Genomic DNA, 24,057 nt, shown 5'->3' on the forward strand with positions numbered 1-24,057 from the left:
GGCAGGACTGTGAGTGGAACTATGATGACAGGAGAACATTAGGAGAAAAGATAATGGATTCCTCCTACTAAACACACTGATGTCTCTATCAGAGAGACCAGTAAGAGGGACAAGATCAAAAAAACATCAGGGAAAGCCAGCATGAAAGTCTCTTTCAACCTCATCAACCCATATAAAACAACCACAAGCACCACTAAACAACATCAAACTACAGAACAATATAAACATTGTTCATATTTTACAATATGTATCCTGGTTTGTGGAGGCCAAAACAACTGCCAGGCTGTACTTAGCTTTAAAAAGCTGTTTCCAAAAGTTTCCCAAATTTCAGATTGTCAGTGAAGCTGTGTTAATTCCAGTCAGACATAATGGGAAACAAACTTAGCAGAGTTTGGTTTGAAAAACAGTGGAACTGGAACTCTGTGACAGGTTTTCTTTAATTTTGTGCTTTTAACATGGACAGCACTGATGTTCCTCTACAAAGACTACAAACGGCTTCATCTTGTGTAACAGTACAAAAAAAGGCTGTGCTGGAAGTGGGACAGGACTCAATAACACCGACATCGATCTCTTTCGGTGCTAATCCACAATCAGCTCATCTGATTAAGATGAACTAACATGGTATATGAAGTGCTGAGAAGCAAAGTTAGAGGGCATACAAGAAAAATGAAAGCTCTGTCCATGGGGAGATTTTATGTAATGACAGAATTCTGACAAACCATCTCAGCAAGCAAAATGGCAAAGCCAAAGACAAGCGGGCTCAGAAGAAAAACAATGGAAGGCCGTGTAACCATATCCTCTAGTGACTGAGACAATTCTTTTTAGATTAGGAAGTAATGTTTGAGAGGATGGAGAAAGTTACAGTGTCATGAGCAGACAGAGTTCTCAGACTGAGACACCAATAAAAAGCAGTACATAACACAATAAGGTGTTTTATAGTTTCTATCACTGACTGGTTGCAATTTTGAAAAGTTATCCTGCATTTGATCATAAAGAGGCACTGGGGATCTTCTACTTCACATGAGAAAGAGTTGAGGTAAAGGCATCTACAGCACATTAAAGACAGAAATGTTCCTGCATTCTTAACTGACCTGAAGGGCCCTGGAGGTTACACAATCTTCACAAAATCTACAATTACTTCTATTACTAATCATAGGCAGTGCTCAGCCTGTTCGTTCAAAATACACAGCCGGCCCTGATTACATGTGTGCTCAGGAGCTCTGTCACCCACCTGCACCCGGGGGCTATCATACAGTGAGGTATAACAATGCTGTCCAATTAATAGATATGAATCCATACATGCATTATTAATACTTCCTGATCCTTTTCAGGGTTACAGGGAGCTGCAGCCTCTCCCAGTTGACATTGGGTGAGACACCATGCACAGCTGCCAGTCAATTACAGGACTAACACGTTTAAGGCAGACAGCCATTCAGGCAAAGAAGAATCTCCAGTTAACCTAACCTACATGTCTTTGGAGGGTGGGAGTAAACCGGAGCAGCTGGAGAAAACCACACAGCCACAGGGAGCACATGCATCACCATCACACCCTAATAGCTACAAATAAGAAAAATAATACACTTTATTCGTAAAGTATTTTTCTAGATACTGAAAGGCGCTTCATATGACAAGTTAAGGAAAATTGGATTGCACACACAATGTCAAAGCAGTGACTTTCAACTGTGAGCTACACATCTCTATACTGTATTTAACTTCCCATGACCACTCAGTGGTTTTATACTCCTGACTTTGAGAATGCATGTGAAGCAAGCAGGAGGCCAGTGCAAAGTAGCTCAACCAGTAAAACACACTGCTCATTAACTATGCTCTGACTTTAGCAGTGACCATGAAGTCACACTAGCAATCCCAGCCAGCTGACTGTGACTTGTGGTGACTTAACTCAACCATATGAGAGTCTGGATCAAATTTGCTTGCATTGCAAGACTTTGTTGCTTGTTTTAATACAATTGTAGCATTAAAAGTACATATGCAATCCTGTGTGTGTGTGTGTGTGTGTGTGTGTGTGTGTGTGTGTGTGTGTGTGTGTGTGTGTGTTTGTATCTATGTGTAGCCTGTCTGTGTGTATGCTTGGTGAAACCCAGTTAGAGTCAACACAATAGAGTGAAAGTACTGAGACGACAAAATGCAGCACAGCATCCAACCAAAGGTGCAGAATAATGTATGTATTGAGATATATAAATAACAATGAGGGGTATATATGAATACGCTAAGGTATATTCAGTATGAACAGCAGGAACAGAGTGAAATGAATACACAGGGATATACACAGCATGCACAGCAGTAACAGTAGGCAATTGCAGGTATCAAATGTAATTTATACAGCATGTGGAGTATGGAAAGTAGCATGAATGTGAATATGCTATGAGCAGACATGTACGGTATAGGTATGGTGGTAGCTTGATTACCCGTCGGTCGCCGTAATTATTTCTCCTGTCCATATTGGCTGTGTGGTCATCTTGTACTAATGGCACTGCCATGTCAGTGTAACAGATGAGTCTCTCCATGTACATACAAGATTGAGGTGAACATTTTAAGATACTTGAGAATGAAAATGGAGGATATCCTTTGCATTATTTTTCAATGTAATACTGTGTAGATAGAGTGAGAAGGGTGTCAAAGTGTTGGCCAACATCTAACACAGTAGAAGTAAAGGCTAGCTGTACAACTCTTTGAGGCAGTGTAACCTTGTGGGATGTGATGGTGTTAAATGTATTCTGGCTCAAGCCTAAAGACTTCTTCAAGAGCTCCTGCTGAGCTGCTGACACTCCCCGATGTTGGCAAGCACTGACCTGGAAAAGCCCAAAACCACCACACACACACACACACACAGAGTGAGAGCTCAGTAAGCAGCACAGCTTCTGCATGAGGTGACCAGCGCACAATGCCACTTCCATCCATTTTGCCAGCATGACCTCACACACAAACACAGCAGTCACGGCGACACAACATCCATCAAAAATGGCCGAGGGATATACACTTTTAGGGAATGAATGAAGACAAAGCTTAAAAGCCTATCAAGTGTGAAGCGTGAAGGTGAGAGAAGACTCTTGAAACATTTCCATTTAGTGTATTTCTTGTCAAAGACAAAGACAGAGAGTAACACACTCCACAATATATCATATACTAAAGCATTTTACTTCTTAACAATTACACTGTATATTCTAATTTCCCTTTAAATTCTTTAAAGAAAGTATTATTATTGGCTGCAAACTGTTGTGGAGGTGGTGGAGAGGAGGACACTGGACAGATTGTTATCCATTATGGATAACCCTGAACATCCTCTTCACCACCTCGTGGACAGACAGCGGAGCTCCTTCTTCAATAGACTGCTCTAGCTCCGCTGTCACAAGGACCGCTTCAGGAAATCATTCCTGCCACAAGCCATCATACTTTACAATAGCAACTTAAACAGTTAATCCAGCAACCTCACAACCCCAATAGTCTACATTTTTATCTGCACTATTGCAATATTGCACAACATTTATTTATATTTACAGTATATTTACATTTACACTTAGTTTTATCTTGTATTCACTGCTGCTTTTTCCTGTATATATTTTTTGTCACTTTTTTGTTTACTTTTTTAAATTCTTGTATATATTCTATGGTCGTCTGTATGTTTTTTGTTCATTGGTACGACAACAACACAATTTCCCAGATTGGGATCAATAAAGAAGCAGTCTAAAGTCTATATCTTAGAAGAAGAGGGAGGTCTGTAGTAATGTGTAAGACTGAAATACCAACAATAACATCACTCTCATTTAGGACCATATCTTAATATTGGAACCAGCTTGTGCACCTCTTTCTCAAACCTTAATTCATGACATGATGTCAAATATACATGACTGGCAGCACTGTCAAGAGTAAATATTACTTTCACAAGGTTCTGTGCTAAAAAACCTTCCAAGTATGACTTTGAGCATGGCAGACATTTAAATCAATCAGTGCACAGGCACGGAGATCTTTGGTTGATTGAAGAAAACTGAACAAGAAGCTTAAAACTCTTAGCGGTTATGTCTGACCACTCATGGCCTTTGGTGAGGGTCAACCCTGTAATCAACCCAGCATTACAGGGAAATTACAGCTAAACGCAGACCATCAACTTTCATTTGGAGTTCAATTTTAATCAATACATATTCTACATATACATATTCTACACTACATATTATATTCTATATATACATATACTACAATACATATTCTATTCTTCTGACAGACGCACCCCTCGAACTGCAAGTGTAAAATGCTTTGCACATAATCTGCTGCCATCACAGATACCACTTTCCTCACAGTGAATGGATTCCAGCCAGTCAGGTTACCTGTTACAGATGTGGTTGCCCTGAGCCTTGCGTAAGCATCTGTATCAGGGCCCATCAGGACATTCTAAAACAAAGCCGACCAAAATCTGATCCTTTCTTTCCTGGACTTCACTGCGTTTTGTTCACCTCAGCCGTGTTGAAAATTAGAGTGCATGAGTGTCAAAAATGATTAGGTTGTACGTGTGATTGACTTTGTTCTGCTCTGATGGTAAGAAGCTTCTCATTTTTAGCTGGTGCAGACCCTCACTTTCACCGGCTAAAATGTCAAATCAGCTGTTGCTAATTAACTTCAATTCTGTGACTGACTGGATGACAGGCCAAAATGAAACTTGTCTATTGTAGGGTTTGGGTGCTCTCTGCAAGCCAGTCTCTCTATTTGACCAAAGGCCGAATACGAGGAAATAGAACCATCACTATACAACTGCACGTTTCCCTGTAGTTTTCAAAACTCCAACAGAGTGACACACTGTCCCTCTGACACATCGCATCGTGCCAGATTCAGGAGGCGACACATTCTCCCTGTTAAACTTTCATCCATATCATGCCAATAATAAAAGCCAGGATCAGGATCAGACTAAGATTAAGCAGCTTATGAAAAATAAAGTGATGTGAACTGAGAAAGCTACATATGTTATTTCAGTGTGTCAGATACATATTGAATCAAATTTAGATAAATTATCATCTATCGATCTATCATGATGCTACATACACAGGTAGGAACAGAAGTTTCACCAACACTTCTTTTTGCCTTGGAAAGTTGGATGCAATATGTGAAATAAAAGATGTAAAAGCTGTAGTAAAAGGTTTTAATTACTCCATGATGGTGAAATCACATTTAGCCATCCTGTTCTGTAGTCAGATAATGTCAGTGGGCTTCTTAAATGTGTTATTTATAAGTTTTGTTTTGAAAAACGAACAAATTTAGGGAAATAAAATCAGTAATAATCCTTTTTATCTCAGCTGGCACGTCCCAGTCTCTGTTCATGGACTTAAGTGACATTAGCAGGTATGTTTCCATCCTCTTCATAATGTGTTGCAGCTGAGCAGCCTTGGAGCCTGCAAACTGACTTAAGTAGTGCACTTTTCCCCATTGATGTTTGTTTGGTGGCTCATTCAACAAGATGTGTGCTTGTGTTTGTGTTTGTGAGTCATAAGAAGGAGACTTTAGCAGGAAGCTAAATGTGGTTGTCGTTCAGAGTTTGAGGCTCTTGTGTTGTGCAGCAGGCTGCTGTCTGGCCTCGGTGTAACCGCCTGCTCTGCCCATGATAGCACGCCGACATCATTGTTTTACACAAGATTTGACTGGCTGTCGAAATAAAGTCTCCATCTGTGTCGACAGATACTGGAACAGTATCTGACAAAGTAATGACAAGAGATTCAAAAGCAAAGTACACAAACAAAGAATTGGTTGAGAATAACTGTGATATTGGGAATACTAATTCAGCCATGCCTACACTTTAGCACCACTACAAACTCTCTCTGTATATACTGTATGCTACTTCAACAAAGCTGTGTTTAACAATTAGATTTATAATGCCACAAGTTCCTGTTTTACTATTTACTTAAATCTGATATTGTTGGAAATTTGTGTTTTAAATATCAATAACGAAATATCACCTTCAATCAAGTCCACTTCTACTTGTACTTGCTGGTTTTGATCAGTCAATGTGTTTGATGTCAGACATAACTGCTAAGAAGCTTAAAACTCTTAGCAGTTATGTCTGACCACTCATGGCCTTTGGTGAGGGTCAACCCTGTAATCAACCCAGCATTACAGGGAAATTACAGCTAAACGCAGACCATCAACTTTCATTTGGAGTTCAATTTAATCAATACATATTCTACATATACATATTATATTCTACATATACATATACTACAATACCGAAATATCACCTTCAATCAAGTCCACTTCTACTTGTACTTGCTGGTTTTGATCAGTCAATGTGTTTGATGTTTTTTCTCTTCTTCAATAATATTACTTTAGATTTAGTAGAGCACAGCCTCCTGATTCTTATGGCACCTGTACGATTTGTCATAATTTGTCATAATTTTGCTTGGATATGAAAGGTAAGATGAATTCATGAGCAATAATGGATGTCTCATGGTGACAAACATGCATAACTGTAAGGAATCAGCGGTCTAATCTGCAGAAGAACAACCAAACAACATGACAAATTTTTTTTCTCCATGTTGGCATCACTGGACTCACCACCACCAGGAAACCTCCAACTACACCAGAGAGATGCTCTGACCAAGTTACATATTCAGGTGAAATACAGAAACAATGAGTGGTCCTTGTCTTATGTTATCAAGGCTGAGTCATCAACGCTTAGACCATTCAGACTGATCAGAATCAAAACAAGTCAGTCAGTAGACCGCCATGACAACTAAGCATCACACCTGACCACTGGCTCACTGCTTGTTCAGCAGTGACTACAGTAAGTTCATATGGATGCCAGTTTTTTAGTGTTATTTGTTACATTCTCCACTATACTTATTTTCTTTTTATAATGAAAAGCCACCATTCTTCTTTCCATCTCAAAATTCCAAAACAAAATAATAAAGTACAGTAAAGTAAAATAGTAAAAGTAAAGTAAAGTAAGATTGAGCAATGGTTACCGTGACAATGAGTAGGATTCCCTTCAGCAGAGTAAGCAGCGATGTGATCGGCTGGATGATTTTGTGGGCTACTAAGATAGCAAGAGTCAGAATCCCGGTGAAGGCCGGGATCACATAGATGTGTCTGTGGAGAAAACACACAGACAGTCATACGTTTGAATGCTTTCATTTATGTTCACATCTCATAAATTCACCAACTGAACAATACAAACTTTTGTCTGGACCTCTGCTCTGTCATGATTAACCAACACTACCAGATGTGGTGAATGACAGTGGTTGCAGACACAGAACAGAACCTTCAAAGTGATTTCTTGAACATCTCTGTCACCTGCACACTCCTCAACAACAAACTATGAACATTACGTGACTTCCAAAAACAGACATTAGCAATGAACATTCATATCCAAGATGTGAGAAAAGTAAAGACATCGTACTTTGTAACCTTGATGAAGAATACCTCCTCCAAACTAGTCCAAAGTATACAGAACACATATCTGCTGCGCTCAGCAGTATCTGACTTACTGTACTGTATGTCCTTGACCAAGGCGACAGTTCTGTAATGTCTTTCATCTGTTATACACATTCATTTGCACATAGAGCAGCCATTCAACTGAAATTCACTCACAGAGTCACTCCTTTTATGCAAGTGCTGTACTTATGAACAATCTGTTCCGACATTGTTCACATTGTGATGGTACTGATGCTTTGAAACCACTGACTGGGATGTGCTGTGCAGTCCACACAAGGAGGACACTGACAGTATAACAACCTGCATTAAGGACTACGTTAACTTCTGTGTGGAAAACACTGTGCCTACAAAGAAGGTACAATGTTTCTCAAACAACAAACCCTGGGTGTCCCCGGAGCTGAAAGCCCTACTGATCAAGAAGAAGAGGTTCTTTAGATCAGGGGACAAAGATGAGCTGAGGAGGGTGCAGAGGGGAGCTGAAACAGGAGATAAGGAGCGGCGAGGACAGCTACAGGAGGAAGCTGGAGGAGCGCCTTCAGGGGAACAATGCCAGAGAGGTTTGGAGGGTCTGAAAACCATCTCAGGCCACAGCAGCAACAGCAGGAGGGACCCCGAATCTGGAGACCAGGGATGAGCAAATGAAATGAACATGCTTTTCAACAGATTTAATTCTACCCCCATCAGCTCTGCGGGGTCATTCCACACATCTTCAACACTATTCTCAGTCTGGAGAGAGTTCCAGCCCTGTGGAAAACTTCCTGTGTGCTTCCTGTCCTAAAGACCATGCATCCCAGGGAGCCCAGCCACTTCAGGCCGGTAGCCTCCACCTGATGAAGACCTTGAAGAGGATCATACTGAACCTCCTCCGTCACCTGGCGAACAGTGAGCTGGACCCCCTACAGTTTGCATACTGACCAGGCATTGGTGTGGAGGATGCAGTCATCAATCTCTTTCTCATCTGAAGCACAGTGAGGCTCATGTTTTATGACTTCTCCAGTGCTTGCAACACAATTCAGCCATTACTGCTCAGGGGGGAGCTAGAAGGAGCTGGAGTAGACCACCACCTGGCTGTGTGGACCATCAACTACCTCACCAACAGACCACAGTATGTGAGGCCTCGCAACTGCATGTCCGATGTGGTAGTTTGCAGCACGGGGGCTCTGCAGGGGACAGTGCTCTCTCCTTCACTCTTTACACTTTACACATCAGACATCAGACCCAACACTGACAGCTGTCACATCCAGAAGTTCTCAGATGATATAGCCATCATTGGACATGTATCACAGGGGAACAAACTGGAATACACGGAGGTCATAACCAACTTTATCGACGTGCGTGGACTGAACTACCTGCACATAAACAACAGCAAGACAAAGGAGATGGTGACTGATTTCCTAAGGAAGGTAGCACAAACTACACTGGTGAATATCCAGGGCTTGGACATTGAGATCGTGGGGGATTATTAATATCTGGGTGTTCACCTCAACAACAAACTGGACTGGACAAACAACACAGATGTCCTGTACAGGAGGAGCCAAAGTCGAAAAGAAGAGAGGTCCTTCGGAGTATGTAGGACACTGTTGATGCTTTCCCAATTCTAAGTTGTTGTATATTCTTTCTTAACTGTGCAATAACACTATTTATTATCCACATTGGCAACAGTATTTTATAAACTGTACATGTTGTGCATAATACATAGACTTGTGAGATTCAATGTCCTTTCTATGCAGCATTTCTCAAGTGCAATACAACATATGGCATTAGTAGTCTGTGCCAGTTTTCTCCAGTGTGGGATCACTAAGGTCTTGTGACTTTGACCACTATAAAGAAAGTTCCTGTTGAAACATCTGGCCAAACAGATGAAGCCACATACTTTGTGGAATTTCTCTTGTATGCCCTCTTCCAATGAATGTTATTAATATGTTTGTGATGTTTTTTTCCTACGTTTTTTTCCTACGTTTTTTTTTTTTTTTTTTTAATCAATTAAGTTTTACTCTCTGGAAAGAACATATTGGCAATTTTAGTCTGGCTAGGACAGAATGTAGAAACTGATAACAAAACTGATGTAATAAATGCGACATAAACGCTACATTATTCTTTTATTTGGCTTATTGAAATATTTTACATTATTAATTTTTTCATTAAAACACCTCTTAAATGATAATGAAATCACAAAAAGTTAGTGTCAGCAAAACATTATGTTTTATGTCCTCATATATAATTTGTGTATGTATACACGGGCGGCTGTGGCTCAGGAGGACTGTGGTTCGATTCCTGTCCTCGGCAGTCGACATGCTGAAGTATTCTTGGGTGTAATTGTACACACACACACACACACACACACACACACACACACACACACACACACACATACACTGACCAGACACAAGTAATGATTGTAACAATGGGTATATAAATTGAATTAAGCAGTGAAATAAAACAAAAACACACAAAGTTATAGTCGTCCATTAGCTCACTATAGCAACTGTATTAATCAGGAGTAAGATTATAAGATTTAAGTTCACCACCTGTAGAAACACGTGTGAGCTGACTTTCATTTTAATTAAACACATGAGATTTAACTGATACTTAAAGGTAGAATGTAGGTTTAAGACAGTGTTTTTATCCTATAATATTTTATGCTAGGTAGAAAATAACCTCTTTTAAACCTACAACTCTGATGAGGGAATATTAGGACACAATAATCTGGTCTTGCAGAGCTCTGAGGAGTTTGTTTCCAGGACACCCACTATCCTTCGGCAGTGGGACTGAGAGGAGAGTTTTTGTGCAGAGACCTGCAGTAGCCTATTGATTGCTGCCCCTGGGGAGAAGGAATAAGGTGGTTTATCCAAACAAGGCTGCCCAAGGTTTTTTCACGCCAGTAACCCTGCCTTCCCACTCCCACAATGCATTGCAGCATCTCCCCTGGTGCTGTGCAGGCCGATAATGAAGCATCCAGGCGTGGCAACGTAGCAGTCCAACCGACCCGAAGAGTTTGAACAATATTATTCGGGTTAAGTATTTACTGGGGCATGACAAAATAAATTAGTCCTGTTAACTGATAAAGGTAATTATAGGCTTGGAAGAGGGAAAGAGGAGGTGTGAGGTGGGGAGGAGACAACAATCACTTGAAGAGAAGGCTAGCAGTGCTGCATTGATTTTTGCTTCAGTGACTTGAGAGTGCTGGAGTTAGTCAGCGACACCAGTATGATAACGCACTATTCAGTTTTATCAGCTGTAGTTTAAACACAGTAGTATTTTAGCTGCTATTCTATATGTACACTATTACCCATATGAGTGTTTTGAAAATTACTTATATGGAGATCATGTTCAGGTAGCCTCAGTGTAAAAGTATGGGACTAAAACAAGTTATTTCCTTTAAAGTTGGATAAAAATAATACAATAAGGCAATAAAAGTGAAAGTAATTAAGATTTTCCAACAAAACAATGTTACTGACTCATATGAAAGTAAATCCTTCTCAATCATCAGTTATGACCTACTCTAAGTGTGTGGTGGTGTATTGATCTGCAGAGACACTGCACTCACTGCCTATATTTTATATATTTTCTTCTTAGTTTGCTGTGTGTTTCTGGGCTGCAAACTTTGGGCCGTCTGTGTGTTGCCCCTACCCAATAACAGCTTGCAGGTGAGGTCACGACTGTATAAAAAGGTAGTGTGACCTGGTACCAGATCGTAGCAACACGTATCCAAAGGGAAGCTATGAAAATGGCGGACACGGAAAAAAAACAAGGTCTATCAGCGGACACACCGCAGCTACAGAACACGGAATGTTCCGATTTTGGCACAAAAACCACTCGGTTAAGGTGAAGAAAAGATATCAAACAACGATAATAAGATAAAGATAATTTAGTCAGAAATAAGGTCAGATGTAAACACTCAAAATAAACAGTGCTAAATAATATTTTTTAAGACAAACAGTGGGGAAAATGAAATAAAGACACAGATTGTGCCTTTAATTTCAGTTACTTTCATTGATTGTTTACTGTAGGTACCAGTCAGTGATCTATGGTAATTGGTCTTAGGTGAGGAAGAGAAAGGTATAACAGTGGAGGGCTGAAGAAAGGCTGACGAAAAAGAAAAGAGAGGAGAGACCTGAGGGAGGACAGAAAGTGCAGAGAAACACTCGGGTGGATGCCTGGTGAATGTTTAGGTAGACATAAGTGAACTGTTTCTCCACGAATGACAGTGAGTTGGATTTTTTGTGTCTTTGCTCTGCTGAGGATTAAGATTCAGCCGCACCACAGCCAAAGCAACGCACAGGCCTGAAACCTTTTGATTTTTTTAGATCCAAGTAAGTATGGCCTCTGATTTGAGTCTGCTATAGTGAAATAGTGGTAAAAGGGGTTAGAAATCTGATGAAATTGCAGTTTTCGGTATTATTTTAGTATAAACCAAAAGCAATTTTGCAGGCAATAGAGAACAGGATTGTGACATGAGCAACACAAGGCACTGTGGTATTTTAGAACATGGAAGCAACTGTACAGTTGAGACTGAGCAGCAGTGGTGTTTAGATCTTATCCAACTACAAAAACGCTGGAATGGATGTGGAATAGTTGGAAAGCTTACTGTATTATCAACTGCCATAAGTGTTCTGATGCCCAGACTGGGAAACAGACGGCTAATGGAGTGGGATTTTTCAGCTTTCCAGCTTGGAACCAAAATAATAGAAGTCAGGTTGCCAAGACAAAGAGGCGCTCAATGGCATGGGTAGCAGCTGTAAGACAGACAAGCATCACCTTTGTGACACGACAAGAAAGAGCTCTACCAAAAGAGGATGGATGAGCATTCCTCCAAAGATGATGACGTGAAGGTCAAGTGCTACATTTGGCTTCCATGCTTTGCTGTTGTGGTGGGTGTGTTGATGCAGCTTCTTCCCTGAATACAACAGACAGGCCAAAAATGTTCCCCTGTTTAAATGCTCTTCTTTTCTACATTACAGTACACGTTGTGGTTACTGTGGACTGCTTCGAAATCAACACTGAGAGAGGATCACATCTGAAAGCTGGAGCACAGACATTTTCCCACTGGAAACACAAGCACACCACAAAGTATCTCAGTGGCATTGGGTCCATGAGGATTGGATGTGCATGCACCAAGTACATCACATTAAGCGAGATCTTATGAGTGAGATTGGTGCTCCCATGTGAAGGTGAAAACCTTCCTTGACAAGATTGAGCCTGTATGCTGTGCCAAATGTGTACCCTTGTGTTGTTACGAAACCATTTGTGAAACTGCGTACTTGTGATGTAGAGGGCATTAACAGCAGTTTTCATATGTTGCACACTACATTTTACCATAATAAACAGGTGCGCACCCCGCGCAGTGGTATGTTTGTGCAGCGCATGCGGGCGCACAGAGCACTATTCATTTTGCTAAACCAAGGCGCACAGAGGTGCGCCATGGGCGCTGCGGCGCAGTAGGGGGAGGTGTCGGCAGGATCAGCCAGCGGATTTGGATTTTCAGTCCATTTCAGTCCACGCCGACGGCATAAAGTGTGCCACTGGGCAAGTGGATTTTCGTAAACCGGCGGAGTCGTGCGCCCACATCACCAATACCTCACAGGCAGGTTTCCAGAGTGTCTGACATTTCACTGCAATCAATAATTAGCAACAGCCATGACTCAATACAACTATCTGAGTCAGCACATACAGTCAGACCATCTCATCTGACCACATCGCAAGCGCGTTCGGCACGTGTAATGGTCACTCACCCTGACTGAATGTACACAGGTGAAACAGGGCTGCAAACTAATCAGTTAACGTCGCTGTGCCAACCAGAAACAGCCGTGACATCCTACAGAGCATATATACTGCATCTATCTCAGAGCACTGAGAGACAGAGAGAGACAGACACATGGAAAAAAACGTAAGTGATGATCATTGTCCGCTATTACCCACGTCATTTCATTCCAAATACAAATGTTATAATTGTAATGCTTAACGTTATTTACAAAGATGGAGTACATCATTGCTTTGAGGAGGAGGAGGCCGAGGGTTTACCATCTAAGGACCTCCTCCTGGGAGAAGTTTGGGCGTCAGACAGTTTCCTGCGCGAGAAAGGGGAGTAGTTGTGCCAGCAGTGCAGTGCATGAAAATACCAAAGTCTGCGCCAGCACGCCTCATCGGCGAAGGGGACCTGACTTTGCGCCGCGCCTCTGCTGCGCTGGCGGCGGAAATGAAAATAGAGCCCCTCGTGTCTACTTTACAGCAGCTCGCTAGACTCTTAGGAGTTTTTCTTATCTTTCTGTTTTTCTCGTGTGTCTTTTTTTAAATTATTTTAGTTTAACGTGTTTTTAAATATCTGGCGCATCAGAGACGCTAAATATGGCAAGTCTGGCGCTACTTTGAGACCACCTTTACAACCTGAGCAACTTTCGCTGTGTCTGTGGGTCCGTGAGAGACAATGGCTCCCATTGTTTACAATTGATGTTTATTGATGCTGCTGTATATTGGAATTTCCCCTCGTGGGACTAATAAAGGAATATTGAATTGAATTTACTTGGCCACTGGACCTGAGGGTCAAACATGGCTTGAGCAGACGTTCATTGAGACCTTGAGAGTGCAAAACCAAAATATAGATAAAGTGAAGGAATCCTGCACTTGATCGTTGTCGAGTCTATTGGTGTTTTTTTTTCTCTCTGTTGATTTGTGTCTGTTGTCGCTGTGTGCTTGTGGTTGCTGTAAGCAAAATAAATATAAATAAAGTGGTGTATCCTAAACTTTAACGACCATTATCGAGAATGCAATGTACCATCACATGGTTGCATGCAAGAGCCACTTTCAAGATGAATGCATTCAAAGAGCTTTTTGTGTGTTTTTTTTCTTGAATAAAAATGTTCAGACAGTCATCTGTACAACATAACATTAGGTCATTACAACACAAAGGAAAACAGGACAACTGCAAATGCTGAAATAAATGACGGAATGATGAATTACTATTAATATGTCTCAAGGATTTTAAAACGCTGGCCAATTTGCTGCAGTCCAAACAAACAAAGCAAGAAAAACAGGACTAGGAGTCTATCTATGTGAGTCAGATAGATTGTTTGTGTAGCAATGAGGCTCAATCAAGAGTTTACAAAACTGACAACCAGACAACTCCAACAATTATTAAAAGAAATTTGGAAAACCAAATCTGACACTGGGTTTCAAAATATAAGCACGCAGGATAACAGCAATAACAGCAAGAAGGTTGCTGGTTCGATCCCCGGGCGGGGCCTTTCTGTGTGAAGTTTGCATGTTCTTCCTGTGCATGCGTGGGTTCTCTCTGGGCACTCTGGCTTCCTCCCACAGACCAAAAACATGCTCATTAGGTTAATTGGTGACTCTAAATTGCCCCTAGGTGTGAGTGTGAGTGTGAGTGGTTGTGTGTCTGTATATGTTGCCCTGCGATCGACTGGTTCAGGTTGTACCCCGCCTCTCGCCCGTTGACAGCTGGGATAGGCTCCAGCCCCCCCCGCAACCCCGAAAGGGATAGGCGGTACAGAAAATGGATGGATGGATGGATGGATGGATGGATAATTGTTGCAGCATGCTACGTGTATGTTACGTGCGTGTGTGTCAGCCTGCCTTCCTCCTCCCTCTACCTGCTACACACCTGCGTAACATCACAGGCTGGGCTGGAGAGGGGAGGAGGTAATAAAACTGGGCAGAGTGCAGAGAGTGGGGGAGGCAGAGACAACGGCAGCCACATGGCAGCTTACTGCAGTGGTGAGAAGGTTCTTTTCTTTCCTTTTTTGGGGGGGGGGTTCTTTTTCACCAAGTAGGGGTTTTCCTCCCTTTTTCCTCCATGCACGTTTAGGTGTTGGAGGTTTGTTGTGTTAGTTTGTTGTTTTAGTTTGGGCTGGAGATTACTGGTAGTTCAGTTATTCGTCTTTTGGTTTAGGTTCAGTTTGCTTCTTGTTTTTTAGGTAGTTTAGGGGGAGACGCTGGGGGCGATGGCCCATTGCGTGGCTGGTCCTGCGCCTCTCCTTCTTTTGTTCATTTTGGCCAGGGTTTCCAGCCCCTTTTGTTTTTTCTCTTTCATTTGGGTTTTTTGTTTCCCTTCATTAGTATTATTCTGATGGTCTAAATGTCTAACATGAAAACATTTGTATTTCCAATATTTTACATGTTGCAATAAAATCCCTCTGCTCATGAACATCATATGAAACACCTGAAAGCTCCAGAACAGGTGCTAATAGACCATCTGGTGATGGCCAGTGTGTCAATTCCAAGACAGTTTTATTCCGTTCAGACAACAGAAACACACCGCTGGACATGAGTTTACTTACACATAGTGCAGTCAAAATTGCCCACCTTAAGGCATGACAACATACAGTTATCTGAACACAAAATGTTGCCCTAAAGTAATGAGGGCCAGACAGCTAGAACTAATCTGAAAACCACAAGCATTCAGTTCATGTAGAAGCACATTAATACATGTAGAGGTACTGACTCATGTCAGCCAATTAGGCCAGTTTACCCTCTTGGAAGTAGTGGCCACAGTGAGTGACAGATGACAAACCTCACAGATAATTATTCATTTAGTATTCATTAGTAGAGAATTAAATTTCAGACCAGGGTGAATCCTGTAATAGAAAAATGGAAAATAAATTAATAAATGTTCACCATCTGATCATAGAATATTTTCGCCAAAAGAAACATTTCCTCTGTGTGTGTGTGTGTGTGTGTGTGTGTGTGTGTGTGTGTGTGTATTTGTTTGCTTTAATTAAAAGGAATGTTGTAAGTTCCTGCAATTCTTTCAGTGCATCACACTCAAGTGGGCAGCTATCATCTCTCAGGGTTGCATCAGTTTTTAAAAATCTCATTTCTCATGTAGCCTTAAGCAACACTTGCCCACACAATTCACTTTCAACTTTTTGCTTTTTTGACAAATGAATGTAAAACAGAACGTGGGGTCAGACAGGTCTGATATGGAAATCTGAAAACCTGGAATGATGTTTGATTTTTTTTTGTATATTACTTATTTTTCTTTATGATGTTTTCACTGCTCAGTGAAATTCTTTGTTAATTCTTTCCTTCCTTGCATTTGATCTGTTTGAATGACTCACTCTGAGTCACGCACTGTTAAGAGCTGCTAACCTTGAGAAGAATTTTGGCTTTATATGTTGGAGGAAACTCATGCTGAAAGTGACTCATATGTTACACAGAAATCTCAGCCCCCTCAACACACTGCATGTGTACTTCTGTGGACACCTTAGAGTAATCCTAAACTCCAACCAAAGTTTCTTGGTGTGTTAATGATTCTGGAATTTCTAAAACTGTTCCGACAGCATTTACTCACAGAATGTTACAGCTTTTTGTTTGTTTGTTTGTTTGTTTTTTTAAATACTGTATCCATCTAATAATCATCTATCAATGCCCAAGTGTCAGCTTTAGGAACATAAATACCATATTTTCCAGACTATAAGTTGCTCTTTTTTTTCACAGTTTGGCTGGTGCTGCGACTTATAGTCAGGTGCAACTTGTATATCAAAGTATATATAATTTAACATGTTTTTAAATGTTAATTCATACTGACTGACATGAACCAAGGACTAAACATTGCCATCGACAGCTGTGAGAGGGCACTCCAGGCTTGTGGTAACTATATGCTGCTGTACCTATGAAAAAATTTACTGAATGCTGAATGCCAAGGAGATGGCGCTTCATCTTCCTCTGGAGTTGGCGGAGTTGTTCAGAAGCAACACCGAGGATGAAGAATTCAGTGGATTCAGTGACGTGGAATGAGATCGGGAGCTTGGTGAACTTGCTTACCGGTAACTTGCTTGTTGGACTCGCTGGCTTGTTATGTTAATTTAGCCTATTCAGCCTCCCAGGTATGTTTATGCTATTGTGTAGCTGAACGACTGTTAATGTGCTACGTTAATGTACCGGACACCTATTCAGCCTGTTGTTCTGTGTGCTGTTGTGTAGTTGAATAACTTGCCTTTCCAGATTAAATGTCTGTTCTTGGTCTTGGATTTTGTGAAATGAATTTCTAAATAAATGCAACTCTTCATGACGCATCTTTTGACTGATGTGACTTATAGTCCGGAGCGACTTTTGGTCCGGAAAATACCGTAGAAAGAAACCAGAAACCCCCTAGAAATCACCAGATTTTGGACTGATTCCAGGGTCTAGGTTGATAAAATAGCAGGACACTCTATACTCCTACATCTCTACGTTCAGCCTACAATGACTATTGCTTTTGTGGGTTTAAATGACAATCAATTTTGTATTAATAATTCAAACTAATTCACACAGCTGAACCCAAATGTATATGATTAGAGATCTGGAAGGATTCAGAATCAATGAACAGATTTGAATTTTAGCAATTACGAAATTTAATAAAATGCTACTGAACTCTGCATTCACCCACATTCATACAACGGTGGCTCGGCCACCTGCCCCTTATGAGTGTTAATCATTTACACACTGATGGATACTTCAACATGCAAACTGCCAAGGTTTGTGATCAAACTACCAACCCTCTGATAAGTGGATGACCACTCTACCTCCTGAGCCACAGCTGCCCCGGAACGTAATGTCACAGTAAGTTAGTCAAGATACAGTAGTAAGAATACTGTATGTCGTTGTAGATAGTAAAATATCTCACTTTGGGCACCTTTTGTCTTTTTCTATAGATTTTATGCATGCATGTACTTACCTAACATTAAGAAGAGCAGCGTAGGCCTCACTGCCAGCCAAGACATAACTAATTCCAATAGAAATACTGGAGCAAGACAGAATAAGAGAAGATAAAGAAAAAAAGCAGAAAAGAGAAAGGCAAAGAAAAAGGGGGAGAAAAGGGAGAGGAAGAGAGATTGTTAGGTATTGGGTAGGGCTGGTCATCATCTACAGTCATAGTTAGCACTCCTACATTGTACCAAACATTATGATGTTGCCTCAGCATAGCGCCTGAAGCTAGAAACATCTAAGGGATCCGATTTTAAAACCATTTCTTGTATGTAGTGCAGTGCCTTCATCCTCCACAACTTCTCTATTTTAGATTTGCTCAAAACAAAAGTTGCCTTTGGGGGCTACTTAAAGCAAATGTTTGATTTCCTATGAGCATCAAACATTCACATCAATCCAGAAGTCTGTTTGAAAAATGTTGTGCCTTCATAAATGAACTGGATGTTCCTGAACATGAGTCTTTTTACTGGAGACTTTAATCCAAAGTGAACAAGGACAGTTTTTTTTGTAGCTCAGCATCTGTTGTCTCCCTTATAATTTTAGGGTTCTGTAATCTCTCAACAGTTGTTTGTCAAGAGTGCAAATCCATTAGCAGACAGCGAAGTTTATTTTACATCCTTTATTTTAACTCTCCTCAGAAAGGAACAAACATTTGCAAAGTTCTTGGAATAGCAATCAGTATTTTTGAACCAGAATAACTTAACAAAGCTGCAAAGTAAAGAACAGAGAACAAAGAAGCTGTAAAATGATTCAAATTCCACAGATTTACTAGATATCTAAATGTAACCATCATCAAGGATTAAAGGCATGTTTTCTGCCAATTTGGATAGATGTTCTCACTCTCTGTCTAACTCTCCAATAAATATGGAACCTTGAACCCAAAAATGAGCTGCAAACATATCATCACCATCACTGCAACCATCACTCTGTTGTATATTGTCTTATGTAATATATGTTGCTCACAGTGAATTATGCCTATACAATGAATTGTGTGTGTGTGTGTGTGTGTGTGTGTGTGTGTGTGTGTGTGTGTGTGTGTGTGTGTGTGTGTGACTGTTGAGGTTAGGGTAAGGGTTAGGGTTAGGCAATTAGTGTTTATGGATGGTTATGGTAAGGGTAAGTCTCCAGGAAATTAATATAAGTCTATATAATTGATGGAAACATGATTGTGTGTGTGTGTGTGTGTGTGTGTGTGTGTGTGTGTGTGTGTGTGTGTGTGTGTGTGTGCGTGCGCATACAGGGTCAGGTGGCTATCAACAAATATTCTAAATTTGAATAGAAAATGAAATTGTAGAAGAAATACAGATTCAAGTGAAAAAAATAGTGAAAGAAGCAGCATTAACGCGGCAGCGACGGACAGGAACCACACAACCACAGCTTTTCTTACACAATAATTAGTACTTTTTTTTACAGGTTTTGTTTTGTTTCTGTCAAGTTTGGATGAGGGTTTTTTATGATGACAATCACTTTTTTTGTGTTAGACTTGCGGCTTCGGCAAGAGCCACATAGCGGCTACTTCTGGTTAAACAGAATGGATCTTACTCTTTAACAAGATGGTATCTCCATAGAGATCCTTTCCATAATGTTGTTAGACACTTTAAATAACAATCAGTGGCAAAAACAGACACTTTCAGTTGACGTACATTGATGGCGCACACACGCCTGAAGGGATTATATTGGAGCCTTCTTCGTGGCTGCCAGCTGCAGCGCTCTCACTAAACACTGGAAAAACTTCAACAATTGTTGTCTCCATTAGTCACTTGGACAGAAACACATGGGAAAAGAGAGTCTATAAACACAGATAATACTTAACCTCAATTTCTCCTGTTTGTCCAGGACAATGAAATCTTCCAGTAAACATGGACATGAACCATTTTTTTAACAGAAACTCTGCACATAACTCAACTTTCATTGATTAATGAAATGTAGGTCAAGCTGAAAAGAGCGAATAAATCAGCAATAAGATACAGGACATTATTTTGTTTTCTTGTGATGTGTTGCCATGCAGATCTTTCAAAAGACATGTTTATTATGTCTCCAGTATTGACTTGTCCTCTTATGGACAATTCACATGGTTAAAACCGAGAGGTTTTTCCTAAAAGCAATAATCGAACACCATGGCTGACAGCCCTAACACAGTGTGTGCATTTACATGTCTCTGTGTGCTGCGTTCAGTATCAGTCTGTGAGTGTGTGTGTTGTACAACAGCTCCACTCTGTAGGGCAGTACATAAAGACTTAGGGGTGCCAAGGGTAAAAGATGCAGGTCATGTTTTGTGTGGTGTGCTTGTGTGTGTGTGTGTGTGTGTGTGTGCCTCTGTGTATGTGTGTGTGTGTGTGTGTGTGTGTGTGTGTGTGTGTGTGTGTGTGTGTGTGTGTGTGTGTGTGTGCCTCTGTGTGTGTGCGGTCGAGCCTCGGCATTGATCGACCACTAAGCCTCCTTGAACACAATGAGGGAACTATCGATTGGCCAGGTGTTACAGAGCTGCTCGCACACTGATAACAAGACCTTCCACCAGCGATGCTAAAAGCCCTGTCCCCCTCCTCTGGGCCCATCAGGACACACACATCAACACACAGCACTGCCCTTTATGCTACACTAGTGTACCATTATATTAAAAAACAAATAAACAAATTACTATGCTGCATACAGTTGGTCCTAAACCTAACTAAAGCCATGGTTTTGGGTGATGCATCAGTATTTTTCTCAAGTACAAATTAAGCATCAGCCTGTAAAATTACATATCTAGACCTTTACTTTTACTTGAGTGATTCAGACACACCATTAGTTTGAAGCCATTGGAGAAATTGTTAAGAAAACAGAAACAGAATGCAGTTCTCTGTGAGGGAAATCAATTGGTCTGCTTTTATAGCAGGGAATATGGTGTGAGTTTCTCTGAACCACAGCATGTTTGGAATTAAAAACAGCATCCACTGTATTTGTGTGAGTAGTGATTGTATTGTGTGTTCTCACAGAATGAGAACTTCTACTTCAGCCAGCTTGAAGCTTAAAGCAAAGTTCAGTTTACTAGCTGTCAAATTTAAGGACAAAAAACAGTAACTGGAAAAAAAGTTGGACACCATACAAAGTTGGGGGACTGCAGGTGCAGCAATGACCATATTTTATCAGTATTTGGCTCAGGCTTGTAACTCTCAATATCTCAAGACTGTGCAGCAGAAGCCAATGATATTAAGTCTGAACCTCAAGGACACTTTTAACACAAGTCTGCTGTCCTGAGACAGTTGAGAGTAGTTGTGCTGGTTCAGAACACTGAAAGTGAAGGTTTGTCTCCCATATTGTTATATTAGTCATGCTAGAGTATTGCACTGTTTTCCAGAAACAATGGCCAAGCAGAACAGACAGTGAAAGAGCATGTGATGATTTGACAGTAGAATCTGGTTTCCTGGTTTCTTTCCTTCTCGCTTCCTGGTTTTTGTTCTGACAAAAACCAGGAAGAGAGATCATATTTCTCCAATACTCGCCACTTTGCACTGCCTCCCTGTAAAGTTTAGAATAGAGTTTAAAATTCTCCTCCTTACTTACAAAGCCATAAATGGCCAGGCACCTTCTTATCTTAAAGAGCTCATAGTACCTTATTACCCCACTCGAACACTGCGTTCCCAGAATGCAGGTCTACTTATGGTTCCTAAAGTCTCAAAAAGCAGAACAGGGGTCAGAGCATTTAGCTATCAAGCTCCTCTCCTGTGGAACCATCTTCCAGTCTTTGTCCGGGAGGCAGACACTGTCTCTACATTTAAGAGTAGGCTTAAAACTTTCCTTTTTGATAAAGCTTATAGTTAGGGCTGGCTCAGGCTTGTCCTGGACCAGCCCCTAGTTATGCTGCTATAGGATTAGACTGTCGGGGGACATCCAAAGATACACCGAGCTCCTCTGTCCTTCTGTCCCTCTCCATCCGCACGCTTTCATGTCCTACCACGGCGTGTTACTAACTTAGCTCCTTCCCCGGAGTCTCTGTGCTTTGTCGTCTTGCAGGTTCCCATGGACAGTGGCTGAATCTGGATTGTGGATTTCAGCTGCATCTCCTGCCTTGGCCCTGCCTGACATCCACTGCAACTGCTACTGCTATTATTACATCCACTGTCACTGTTACTGTGACTGCATGTCTGTCTCTCTGTCTGTTTCTCTGTCTGTCTGTCTCTCTCTCTCTCTAACTGCATGTCTGTCTGTCTGTCTGTCTGTCTGTCTGTCTGTCTGTCTGTCTGTCTGTCTGTCTCACTCTCCCTCTCTTGCTCTTCCTCTCTCACCCAACCGGTCGAGGCAGATGGCCGCCCACCCAGAGTCTGGTTCTGCTCGAGGTTTCTGCCTGTTAAAAGGAAGTTTTTCCTCGCCACTGTCGCCAAATGCTTGCTCATGGGGGAATTGTTGGTTTCTCTGTAGATAAAAGAGCTTGGTCTGTACCAGCTCTGTATGGAAAGTGTCCTGAGACAACTTCTGTTGTGATTTGGCGCTATACAAATAAATTGAATTGAATTGAATCGGGCTATGATTAAATCTATGTGATCAAGGTCAGGAGTCAGAATTTCAGCTTCAGTCAGTAATTATCTTAGTACACTGACAAACGCTGCTGAAAACAAGTCCTGTGAGGCCTATTTCCACCATCTTTAAGAAATAAATCTTATCTTATAATATCTTATTATAAATCTTATCTTATAATATCTTATAATTAAGAGAAAGTGTGTCTTAGTCACATGGAACCTTAAAATTATATCTTGCATTAGTTAGTGCATTAATTAGTCCCTCTGTAAAACATTAAAGGGAAGTCATGAAGGATGGACAGACAGTGGGTAGGGGACAGCCGTGACTGAAGGATGGCTGAAATCTTTAGAAGCACTGCAGGTTGGTGCCATGAAGCACTGTGTGCTGTTTACTGAAGGTGTCACTTTTATCCCCACACTGCAAGTTTTAGTTCATGCTCATGTATGCAAATGTGCTTTTATTATGCTTTAACATGTCTGTATTGTTTTATCACAACCAATGTTTCATACGGGACTCAATAAAAGCAACTTTCTCATAACTATGAGAAACCTTTTTGGAGTTTTGACATGCTCAGGCCCAGTCTTTATACAAACCATACTTTTTAACTTGTTTTTGAAAGGGTATCATACTCATATCATCATCATCATCCAAGCGTATTCATCTGTTTGTATAAGAACGCTTGACCTTCCATAGTGTTTACAGCGTAACACTGCAGAATTAACACAGCAATTCTTGCATATAATTGTGATAGTTTTGTGTGGATTTCACGGAGCCCCTCAGGGAGCTCCCCTCACTCTAACCTTAAGGATGAAAAATCACAGTGTAAATAATTGGTGGCAAAGTGGATATGTACTGAACATGATGGGTGAAAAGATTTCACAATATTGTTTGGAGAAAATTGTTATCAATTCCGTTTCTAAAGGCACAGCTGAAAAGGAAGCTGCTTCTTCGTGGAGAGAGCTCAGAGCAGAACGACGGAGGCTTAACTTAACACACAGCACAGATGAACTGACGCGATGGGAAAAACACATCCACCCACATCCTCTCTCTCACACTCAGTATTATTTTGTGTATGATTGGTACATGTTGCAACGTTATGATCCTGCAAAATTATGGGCTCCATCGTCACCATGGTAACTTACAACTGGAAGAGGAGGATGCAGTTGAAAGCATGGCTCATGGGACGGGAGAGGAAGATGTGGCCAAGCAGATGAAGGTTGGGTTGCAGGCTCTCAGCTTGGTTGTGTAAAGCTCCTGCATCCGGCTGTAGTAACCCCGTATCTGAAAGACACAGACAGACAGATGGACAAGGCTGTCAATTCCATGAACTCCAAACTAGTAGATGACTGACTGAAAAAACATGAGGATTAAAGCTTTGTTTAAAGGCCCAATGCCTGACAATTGGCTGTCGAGGGTTGCTCCAAACAA

At 41.1% G+C, this 24,057-nt stretch overlaps 1 protein-coding gene across 1 annotated transcript in view; it reads right to left on the bottom strand.

Moving 5' to 3' along the window:
* The window catches only part of LOC139330497 (uncharacterized), a 104,391-nt gene that overhangs the window by 51,635 nt on the left and 28,699 nt on the right, over positions 1-24,057 (bottom strand). The window contains exons 6-8 of the mRNA XM_070961431.1: positions 23,772-23,910; positions 18,104-18,169; positions 6,963-7,086 (exon numbers count right to left, since the gene is read on the bottom strand). Of these exons, the coding sequence (XP_070817532.1) occupies positions 6,963-7,086; positions 18,104-18,169; positions 23,772-23,910 (329 nt within the window). The remainder of the gene's footprint in view (positions 1-6,962; positions 7,087-18,103; positions 18,170-23,771; positions 23,911-24,057) is intronic.

Source organism: Chaetodon trifascialis, chromosome 4 (assembly GCF_039877785.1).
Source record: "Chaetodon trifascialis isolate fChaTrf1 chromosome 4, fChaTrf1.hap1, whole genome shotgun sequence".
Taxonomy (NCBI): domain Eukaryota; kingdom Metazoa; phylum Chordata; class Actinopteri; order Chaetodontiformes; family Chaetodontidae; genus Chaetodon; species Chaetodon trifascialis.